The 12,160-nt window shown below is 34.7% G+C and overlaps 1 protein-coding gene across 7 annotated transcripts in view; it reads left to right on the plus strand.

The window, feature by feature from the left end:
* SLC26A7 (solute carrier family 26 member 7) overlaps positions 1–12,160 on the plus strand; it is a 142,988-nt gene that overhangs the window by 95,902 nt on the left and 34,926 nt on the right. For all 7 annotated transcript variants that reach the window (XM_005563680.4, XM_015455017.4, XM_065519433.2 and 4 more), the window contains 3 exons: positions 4,194–4,271; positions 5,280–5,375; positions 12,028–12,134. In XM_005563680.4, coding sequence (XP_005563737.2) covers positions 4,194–4,271; positions 5,280–5,375; positions 12,028–12,134 — 281 coding nt within the window. The remainder of the gene's footprint in view (positions 1–4,193; positions 4,272–5,279; positions 5,376–12,027; positions 12,135–12,160) is intronic.

Raw genomic sequence — 12,160 nt, forward strand, 5'->3', positions numbered from 1 at the left:
GAATTTAGGACAATTTTATCTAGAAGTGAGCTGATGGTAAAGACTTCCAGTGCTTTAGAAAATGAAACCAAATGTTTGAATTGGAACAAGAGTTACTGATCATTTGATACCAAGTGCCCTGGTTATTACACACAATTCTATCTTCCTTTATGAAGAAATCCTTTTTACAGTGACCCCTTTTAGATGTGACACCTAAAGCATGCATATCTAAGAAAGGCCTTTAAGAGACTAAGAAATTTGTGGCACAGATTAGACAAATAGCACAAAAAAATGTTACACTTCTTCCTTTTCTCCTTCCCTGTAAAGAACGGTTAAGTATGGGAGGCAGCTCAGTGTCCCCTGGCTTTCTTCCCTGCATGCTTCTCTTCACTTCCAACAGAAGAGATCCGCTGGTGCTCTGCAGGGAGCTCGGGAGGCATAACCAGGAGGGATGAGAGACTGCGTCTGCTGCACAGGCAGCTCAGCCATGACTGAAAACAACAGCTGGCATGTTTTTCTGCAACACTGAGATTGTCTCCGCACTCTAATTCACCAAACTGTATTCCTTTATTCTTTCAAAATTTGGCTAATTGCTTTCATCTCCTTTAAAACCTTCTTAATCTAGCTTTAGTTATCCAATGTCATCTCTCTGTTTTTTTCTTTCTGCCCTTTCCCATTTCTTTTGCCATTCCACTACTTTCCACAAGACTACGCATGCAGCGAGTTCAAGAACTGTTTACGCATTCTTTGACAACTACTTAGGAAGTAAATGACTGGTATCTCCTTCCACTCCCAACCAAATATATAGGTATGGCTAATAAAAATGCATGTGCGGTCATCTTTGTAACTAACATACAGCATATAAAATAATTGTTTGAGAACGTAATAAGAATAAAATATAGATTATTTCATTATCTTTTATGCAGAATTAACTCTTAAATATCAGTAGTTATGATTTTCAAGCAAAAATATATTTGGACATTTAGTTGGTATGACATGGAAAGAAAGAGTTAAAGAGTAAAATCCTAGCCAGTGTTTGCCCAGTGGGTAATTGTGTGAACGCTTTACTAATTGCAGTAGAAGCCAACCTGAAACTTATTAAGAAGGAGCTAGTTTTGTTTTGTTTTCTGCAATTAAAAAAGGAACAAGCTCATCTCTTTTGTTCTGGTTTTAACTTGTTTTTCAAATTTTTCTAAAGGTAGGTCAGAGCAATGCAAGAAAATATTACCTCATATGCCAAGTAAAATATACGAAGAAAGTAGATGATACTTGAAATATAGCTTAAGTGGGTTATTATGGAATCTTGAAGTTAGAGAATTCTATTTTATACACTACAAATATCTGATCTTAATTTGAGCTCTTTTTGAATTTACTGAGTTGGCCAATTATGGAATGATGGCTTTCATTGCATAATCTCAAAGATATTTTTACAAATCCAAATATCAGTGTCCTGGCTTCTTCTTTATGAAGAGAATGAATACCAGTATTTTGAGAGCTTTGAGGGCAGACACTATATTATTAATTTCCATGACTGGAGAGTATATACGCTGCACAGAGCTGGTAAGAGTTTCTTGTCTGATTAGATGAACTTATCTTTTGACCAAGGGCATCAACAATGATAAGGCAAGTGCATTAAGGGAGCTAACATAATCCATTTGCTTATGGTCTATTTCATTACATGACTTACCATTAAAGGTAAACAAAGTCTTTTTCACCCATAGTTTGTCACTCTTTGCCAAATAAGATCCATTTAACTCTTGACTTATTTTGATTACAAGACTGAAATTGTAGTTCAATTGTTGTTGATGAACATACAAAGCACCATGTAAATAAAAGATAAATATTATTAGAGAAAAGCCCAAATTTAGTTGTGATTTACTGTTTTAAAATAGAATTATTTGGTTAGGTTGTAATTTCTATAACAGCTTTAGTGTATTATAATAAATTTGGGAATCTTAAAATATATTTGGTGTTCTTGGATCCCAATTCAGTACATATTTCATATTACCTTCATGCTCTCGAACTCCCTAGCTCTATGACCTTGGCATAATGACCTTGCCTCTCTGTGTCTCAGATCCTTCCAAGTAGTTGCAACTGCAACTGTCCAAAGTTCATTCCATCTCCTAAGATTTAGGGCTTTGCTGTCAGTTACATTGTAAAGATATGAGTGAAGAGTCCCACAAAAAGGGTACATGCCATTGTCTTTTGTCTTACAATAAACCTTAGCTGTATTTTTTTCTTTTCATGTAAACATGGATTTACTGGATCACTGACTGAGCTCTCTGACTGGATCCTGTGAGCTGCACTCTGACACCTACCTGTTTGCAGTCTAGTAGAATGACAGGCATCATATTTTATTGTTTAAAAATTCTTACGTAAAATCACCAATTACTCCTAAATGATCAGTGTAGTGACAATTTGGTGTACTATAACTTCTTTTATGGGCAATCATTAGTTCCCCTACTGATTTAATTCCCAGGTAAGAATTGTTTTTCCCCTTTGTATGCTGAAGAGTGTTTGTGATGAGTTACACAAACTATAGAAGGGAGAACAAGCTCCCTCAGCCTCTCCCAACAGGGAAAGGCCCTGAACGACTGCTTGCTTAGCAGAATAATTACAGCTACTGCCACTCCACTCTCCCTCTTCCCATATATACACCTTTTAAGAGTACCAGGTTAGGACAAGTGCTGGTGCTGGACTGACCCTGGGTGTGGACATATGCATGTAAGCAATTGTTAGAGATCTCTTCCCAGGTTTCTTTTTTTTTTTAATTACTAAAAATAAGGTTTATGGAGGTATAATTTAGATATAGTAAAATTTATCATTTTAAGGTATATGGTTCACTTTTTTGAAAAAAAAATTGCTGTATAACAAGTAAAATCAAGATATAGAATATTTCTATCACCGTAAAAAGTTTTCTCATACTCCTTTGTAGTTAATTCTTTGCCTTTACCTTCAGCCTCTAGCATCCTATAATTTATCTTTTTTTTAGGATGTCATATATATGAAATCTTATAGTATGTAGTCTTTGTGTTTAGGTTCTTTCATTAGCTCAATGATTTTGAATTTCATCCATATTTTTTTAATTGCTGAGTTGTATTCTATAGATGTACTGCAATTTATTCACCAATTGGTTGATATTTTAGTTATTTATGATTTTGGTGTTTATGAATAAAAGTTCTATAAATACATATTTAGGTTTCACGTGGACATGTTTCATTTCTCTTAGCCAGTCCTGAGTCATAAGGTAAGTGTATGTGTAAGTTTATAAGACACTGCCAAACTGTTTCAGAGTAGCTGTACCATATTGCCTTCCCACTAGCAATGCCTGAGAATTCCAGTTGCTCTGAGTTTTTGCCAGCCTTTGATATTGATTGTTTGTTTATATATTTATTTTTAATTCAAGCAATTCTACTAGGTCCAAATTCCCTTTGATATCTCCATAATGATGTTCTAGGCATCTTCGTGACCCTGTGAAAGCCTTCTTTTCTCTTGTTAGGAAGGCAGTTTGGCCAAATGTTTTATTAAGTCCTGAACATTTGCTTCTGTGAAATCAAGTTCTTCATCAAGTGGAATATGGCTGTAGGAGTCAGGTGAATTGAATTGCCTTTTGTCAGCAGGCTGGCTGGTTAGAACATGATACTAATGGTCTTTCAGGCTTAGTAAAATGAAGCCTGTTCCACTGCCAGAGATCACTCCCATATCCCATATAACTACTTCACAACTGGAGCCTTTACTAACAAAGAACTCCAAATAAGAGGGTAAATGCTTCAGTGGAAATTATCAGCACAGAAGTACCCTAAGCCACATATTCAGTTATTGCCCAAACAACCTCCTACAAAATAAGGAGGGGAGTCAGGCTAAACACCAACAGGCTAAAGAACTTTTAATTGAAATGTCACTTTCACTATTAAACAAAAAAGCCATCGCTGTGATGTGTGATAAAAGTTGATGGTGTCCTATTTCTTTGTGTGAAATTGCTTTTCTCTCATCACTGACTTAATTTGATTGCACCAGTTTGTCAGCTGTCACATTTAACTTCCCTCAGCTGCAAAATATAGATAATGACAGTCTAAGCAATTTAACAGTTATGTGCCAACATTTTGTTTCTTCTAATCAAGATAAACTAAAATTATCCCCCCACCCCATAACTTTGACATAATAAAAAAGTTCAAGGTTTTCTTTTTCCTTTTTGTCTGTCTTGTATTTTACAGGTGGCTTGTCTAATATCTTGCATTTTCGTCCTTATAGTCATCTATGCAATAGGACCTTTGCTCTACTGGCTGCCCATGGTACAGTAGTGCTTTTTCACTATCTACTTTTTAATTTAACTTTTCATGAGAATCACTATATATAAAATTTCTTGGAAGTATAACCTCAACAATCATAAATCTAGAAACCATGTTACAGAAGTAAAGTCTGAATGAGGGAGGTATGGAAAGCTACCACATTTGAGGCAGGCATGGGAGGGGGTACTGTGGCTGTTTTTTTTAAGTTTTTGTCTCTCACATAAGAATGGCATTGTGGAAATAGATTCATTCCGTGCTCATCTGGAGGGTGAAATTAGGCATAGTCGGTTATAAGAAGTATAAATTTTACTAAAACTTTGTTAGAAAAACATATGTGCTAGGGCAAGGAAATAGGAAACAAAATACAGCTTCCCACTGTTGATATGTCTGTTATACAAAGTGACTCAGAACATTAGTGCCAGTGCTTCACCTTCTTCTTCATAAGGCTGAGGCACCAAAGGAATGCAAAACACTGGGCTTATGAGAGCCAGTCTCCATCCTTTGTTATTCTAATTTTTCACGTGTGTAGTGAGAATAAACCGTTTCCATGGGAGGATCTTCCAATAATCAAGTTTGCTTTTCAAGAGAGTTATAAATATCTTCAGGTGAAGTCAGATAATTGACATTTAAGGCAATTATAAGAAAATATATGATGTACATATTTAATTTCATGCAACAAATATATTTCAAACAAATGACCATGAATATGTATAGTTAAGAGGGCATTGAGCTTCATGACATTCACCCTTACAGTTTACTTATTTTCTTTTTGTTCTTATTGTTTAGAATTATACAAATATTACCTTATGAATTTCTAGAAAATATATTATTTTCTTAAAGTACAGTAATAGGTTAGTTTTAAACAAAACAAACATTGCTTTTGTCTTCTAATTGGTGATTGCTTTTCTCTATTAAGTACTTTAAAAACAAAACAATAAAATACCTTGGCCCTTCTAAATTTACGTTACAATTTTTATGTTGCTTCATCTTCAACTTACATTTTATTTCTAGTGTGTCCTTGCAAGCATTATTGTTGTGGGACTGAAGGGAATGCTAATACAGTTCCGAGATTTAAAAAAATATTGGAATGTGGATAAAATCGATTGGGTAAGTAGAAATTTGACCTAAAACTATCCCTTTTCTGCTTAAACTTATGTTACCAAGTACACACTAATAATTTTATTTGCAGCAGATAGATTTAGCCATTTGAGACTTGTACACTTTACAAACTACCATTTATTTTTTCCAAAATCTTAATAAAAGCATTGAAATATATATGAAACAGAAATAGAGTTTGGTCAAATTTTGATGAATGTGTAGTTTGAGAACTTTTAAAGAAATGCTAATAATTTCAGTGAATTTGGGATGCCTAATTTACAATATTAATTAATTTTGGAAGTAAGACTTACCAGGGAAATAGACACTAATAGAAATGTGACAATTTATAACCTGTATGAAAAACTATCATTAATCACTAAGAATGCATGCTGCGTGCATATAGGGTGAACCTCTTAATGGTGACCACTTTCATTCTAAATACGAAAGGTGTCATGAATTGCCTTTTAAATGGGTTACATTAAGAGGACCATGCTTGAAACAGATTAAAATATACTGAACCATGATAAAGTATGATTTCTACTAACATAAATAGCCCACGGATTCTAGAGAAACCTATGTATGCAAGAGCAATCCAGAATACTCTCCCTCTCCAATATGGGAGATGTACTTCATAAGTACCCTCTGTTTAGCTTTACTATGACAGTCACCATATTGAAATATAATTATTAATATGAAATACACATTTTCTCTTCTTCAGATCATTTTCTCTGAGAAATTTTGGGATATTATTTATGCTGGTGCCTACTTTCATAATATTCCTCCTGGGGCTCAGTATTACTGAGCTCCTACCAAAGTACAATGCTGGGCACCATGAGGAATGTGCAGATGAAAAAAGAACTGTCCAGTCTCTCCAGACAGTTATTTGTGGAGGAAGTAGACACAGAAACACTAACTTATTATGCAAGACGGGATACAACATGACCTGGAGGGAAAAGTAGGAGCTTAGTTTTGGGGAAAATAGAGGCAGGAACATTTAATTTGGACTGATTAACATGAAAGACTGTCACAGAAGAGCTGAAATATGAACTGAGACTTGAAGGAACAGTATTTTGTAGGCAGAACAAGAGGCCAAAATTAACCGTGACCTTTTAAAGGTGATATATGTTAGGTGGCTCATAAAAAAAAAGAAATGAGAAGATGCAAACTTACTCAACAAGCTACTTGATTACCCTATGGTATTTGGCATGGGTAGAACATATAATGTGAGGATGGAAGTAGTGACAGATGATGCTGGAAAAGTTAAGAATGGGTTGGATTGGGAAAGGCAACTCATGTCTTACAAATATGATTTGATTTCATTATGAAGGCAGTGAGACAGCACTGAAAGGTGAAATAAGAATAAAATGTATGTATTAGAAAGGTCACTTGAGTAGTTTGAGGAAGACGGATCAAACTGGTGAAGTATACAGAAATTGGAGCACTGCTTTAGACCTTCGGGCATATAAATGAGGAAGGCCTAGACCAAGGCTGAGACCATGAAGTACAAGAAAAAATCAGAAGGAAAATATCAAAGAGATTGTATTTGTTAGTCCTCACCACCAGTTCATTATATAATGTGGATCAGTTGGAAAGACTTCTGAGTTTCTATTTAGGAACACCAGTGGAGGAAGATGGTATCATTCACTGAGTTATAGGATATAGAAAATTCTATTGTTTAGATGCATTTAGTGGTTACCTCTAGTCTTAAAAAAAAAAAAAAAAAAAAAAAAAAGATTCTCCTACCCGAGTTATTTATCTCTTTGTTTTCTGTAGGTCACCAAGTAGTTTTCCACGAACTCATGTGTTTTATATTCCTTGAGATATTTCATTGTGACAATATCTGCTTGTTTTCATACTGGAAAGAAGTTTTTGACTGAGTGTAAAATGCTTTCTCTCAGGTTTTTAAAATCTTAACATTATCTTTAGGCATTGAGGGATAAAGTAGATTTTATCACTCATAATTTTTTTGTTGTTATTATAAGTAAGCTTGTTTTTCTACATGGATGCCCAATGAAGTTCTTTCTTCTTACTCATGAAGTTTGGTACTATTATCAGAATATTACTGTGGTTGAGCACTCAGTTTCAAATTTCTGAGCATGACATAATCTTTTGATCTCATAATCAGGAATTATTTACAAAATTTTTCTTCTAATTTATCTTTGAATATTTTTTCAAATCTATGTATTCTGCTCTCTTTTTAGTGAATTTTCTATTTGTTTTTACTTTGTTTTCCTTCATATCTAAGTATTTTCCCAGGATTATTTTGTTTTTCTGTGTAAGTGATTTCTTTGGACTAGTCACATATCTCCGATTATGTATTTCTAGTTGTGATTATCTTACTTCTTAATTTTAAACATGGCTTTTATTTTCATTCATTTTCTTTCCTGTATTATTCTAGCCTGCCTGCTTTTTATCTCCTTCTGTTTTTCTGTTTTTCATTGATCATTCCTTCTTTGAATTTTTATATTTAAGGTTTTTTTCCTGAGATTATATTGCCTATTACATATCCGAATCTATCTTTTGCCTCTTATTCATTATTTTCTTTCTTTATTTTCCTCATTTCCATGAATAGGGCCCTTGATGATTTATTTAGAATTGTAATGCATTTTTTAGGGGACCTATCTGCTGGAAAACAACATAGGGAGAGCAGGAGGTTGGAAATGAGGTAGAGCAGCCCGCAGTTCTGATTTAGATCATTGAAGCAAAGCCTCAGAAATCACAGGTTCACTGGTGATCTCACGCTGTTGTCATCTCTCCATTCTTCATCTTGTTTTACTTCCTGCAGTCACCTTTACTTAGGAAGTCAGATTGTAAGTGATACAAATGGCCTTTCACTCTGCAGTCCTCTGGTATCAAATAAATCTCTATGGGTACATTTCATTTTTCTCTGGTAGCCCATCTTTGACCTTAGAACTTAGAAGCTGTTGCCCCTAAAAGCTCTTACCAGATTATTGTACAGAATTTTCAGGATTCTGGCATTTAAGCAAAAATCTATACTTGATTGAGCTCTGAGGATAAGTTTGTTGGCTTCGAGTGTCCTCCTTGATTATCACCCAAATTTCACAGTATTTGGCAAGTCTATATCGTATTTTGTAGTTAGAAGTTTTGACCATGTTCTGGCTTCATTGATGCTGATTTTTTCCCTTCTGTATTCACATTTTATATTGTTTTGGGTGGATTTTAATAGAGGAGGGTTGAGTTAAAATGCCTTTAATATACTCTCTAAATCTGATATCCAAATCTATACTTAGAACATTAATTCTAGCAACAGTATGGCAGGTGGTTTACAACGCAGATAACAAAAGCAGAGAGTTATGTAGGACACTGTCAAAAGAGCTGACGAAAGGAACAGTGTGAACAAAAGCATCATTAATAATTTGAGAAAAGGATATGACTTGAGATATTTTTTCTTAACAATTTATAGAACTTGTGAAATGATTGGACAGGTAGATTAAAGAGGAGGAAAAGTAAAATATGATTCCATACCTTCTGATTAGAGTGTATTGAAGGATATTAGTGTTATAACTGAAGGAGAACATTGGAGGAAGGACAGATTCTGGGGTGAAGTTAATGAGTTCGCATTTGGACATGTTAAGTTTGAAGGTGTTTGATAGCTAAAAATTGTTTAAGAGCTTAGAATTTGTAGTCTCCTACTTAGATGTGATAGTTAAATACTTGGAGTAAGTAGGCAATAGGGTGCGGGCAAAGATACGGTGTGAGAAAGGTGAGGTGGATATAGCAGGTGCATGATGATTCAGTGGGACATTGGGTTTAGCTTGAAAATAGCCTTCTGTGGTTGGAGTGAATAGGTATCTCTTAGTTGCCAAGGGATTCAACAGTGAAAAGCCATGGATTATTGGGTTATTGGGCATAGCATTCAAAGGATTATTGGACTATTGGGCACAGCATTCAAAGTATGAATATTGCACAGACTTTTGAGGATATAGGCTATATACCCAATATGTATAATGTCTAGATTACTAAATAGATGGACTATGCCTAGAATATCATGGAAGTAAAATTATCCAAGATATGGGTGTGTGTATGTGTGTGTGTGTGTGTGTGTGTAAACTAATTTGAAGGTTTAAAGTTTAAAATATCATGTACATAGTCATCACATGGAAAATTAGAAACTGTTTCACCTCTTTACATTTTTTATTATGCTTTAAGTTCTAGGGTACATGTGCACAATGTGCAGGTTTGTTACATATGTACCCATGTGCCATGTTAGTGTGCTGCACCCATTAACTCGTCATTTACATTAAGTATATCTCCTAATGCTATGGCTCCCCCCTCCCCCCTCCCCACAATAGGCCTAACAGTTTAATATTGATGCTATTTTGAGTTGTTAGTCAAAACCCTCTTTGAAGTAATGAGAAAATAGGTGTCCAAATGGAGACTCATTGGCTCAGAACTGAGTTTGAATAGCTGAACATTGGATACAGAATTCAGATCTGTAAAAATTTAATAATAGGGATCTGCCACAAAAACAGATAGTAGAATAGTTAGGCTAGGGGGAAGTGAGGTAATTTAGTAGCTGTTAAACTGTGCTTTATGCCGATGTATTTTCTACAAAGACAAAGGATTGTGTCCCCTACTGAAGGTCAACACTGGGGTTAGTTTGTGTTTGGGGACTGTGAGTGCCAAATAGGGAAGACAGCAAGTAGGAACACATAACAAAAATAAAAAATAGGGGCCCAAGAGTCAACTAATTCTTGATAATTGTGACAACTAGCATTTGAGTCTTTAACAGGAATTATTACAGAATGCTATTGGGATTTATTCTAACTAATGGAACTATTTATTGGTCTATGTTATTAATTTCCATTTGATATTTTTTCAAAGCTATAAAGGTAGCCCCAGGAAATAAGTAAGCATTTGGAAAGCCCAACTTATAATAGATGATGTTGTGGGAGAGTAAATATGCTTTAAAAATAGAACCAGATGGTACCAAAATTTCTGGTTGCTCTGATGAATTCTGGCCTCCAGGCTCTATGGTTTTTTAAGTGGCAGGGACCAGGATCCTTAGTTCCCTATGCCATATTGAATCGTGTGAGGATGGCCCAGAGGAATTAGACTTATAAAGCTTTTGGCGAGGTATTATTCTGCCACACTTGGGCAGATTCAGTTAGCATTTGAGAATGAGTGAAACTCAGAGTCATCATGGGAAGCTAAAATAATGGTCAAAAACTTGCAGCCTTGTTTTGTATATGATTAAGTATAGCATAATACACCAGGAAGAAAAAAACACTCTATATATAAACAGAAGACTCAAATGGCTGTGTGTTCACCTGAATAAAGAAAAACCATCTCAGCTGGGAATGCATAATAAGTAATAACCTAGCATTACATTTGTAGATGATGGATCTTAACATGACATTCATTTAAATTGTATTTTCTCTTTTACTCCAGAATGTTTGTTTGTCCTACATCAAAAGGAATTTTATGGATAAAATTCCCTCCATTTGCTTCCAAGGGCTTGGCTTTTCAAAAAAACCTGTTAAGAATCACTCAAACTTAGTGTAGATAAATAATCCAGACAAAGGAGAAGCATTTCAAAAACAGCAAAAAAAAGAGCCCTTTAGAAATATTTATTTCAGACTTGTCTGAAAAACATTTACACTCCTTCCCTCCCCAAGATTCTGTTATTTTTAGAATACAGAAACGCTTCTAACTTCCTCATTTGTGTATGGAATTAAAATATGTTTTCAAAGATGTTTTAAAGTAAAGTGATAATATAGCTATTGGGACAGAAATAAACAAATTTAGAATTGCAGTCAGAGGCAAAGTGCCGCAAGTTTTGGGAGGAAAAGACAGAGGTTAAAAACATTGTTTGTTTACTGTTTGATAAATGCAGGATTTAGTGTTAAGAAAATATAACCTGTATTTCACAAATTATTTTGCTTTTAAATATAATTTTTCAGCACTAAGCTTAGAAATTCCAACTATAATACAATATCTTTTTGCAAATTATAATTTTAAGTGGTGAACAAAACAGCAATAACTTTGGTATTCCAACTAAAAGAGAATTAGAGTTTCATGTAATCTTTGGAAATGTTCCCAAAAACCAAGTTGGCCCTGATATTTTAGCTTTCATACTGAATGGCCCCTTACAAATAAAATTATAATGATCTCTATAGTGATTGATCTAAAAGTGGCATTGGCAGCATTGTTTGACTCAGTCATTTTAAAATTAGGCTTCCTGAGCCTTATGTATTAATAAATGACATTAGTTATTTTTATGGCAGTCCTAGAAGACAAAATATTGTTGAGAATGACCAAAAATCTGTACACAATTGCTTGTAATAATATTACATTAAATGAGAAAGCAGAGGGAAATCACGGCATGCTTTTGAACCATACACATCAACCAACTATTTACAGATCTTAAATATAGTGTTTGTTGGGGATTGAACTAAGGGTTGGCAGTGTCTGGAAATAAAAGAAGAAACTTTTCCCCACCTCTGCTGCTGAGAGTCTGATGGAGCAGGATTTGTTTCTGTATTTCTGAACTTCTATTTACCACTTGTTAAGTAGTATCTTCTTGCTGAGAGATCTGGTCACAAGAGTGTTAAGAATACAATTGTGAAGAACTTAGCAATCATGAGAAAGAAGTGAATTCCAAAGGATTCACAACTTCTGTTTCTTGTTTCTCTTTCAGGGCATATGGGTCAGTACATATGTATTTACAATATGCTTTGCTGCCAATGTGGGACTGCTGTTTGGTGTTGTTTGTACCATAGCTATAGTGATAGGACGCTTCCCAAGGTAGGACCCTATCTAAATGCTCTGTT

This window comes from Macaca fascicularis, chromosome 8, assembly GCF_037993035.2.
Source record: "Macaca fascicularis isolate 582-1 chromosome 8, T2T-MFA8v1.1".
NCBI lineage: Eukaryota > Metazoa > Chordata > Mammalia > Primates > Cercopithecidae > Macaca > Macaca fascicularis.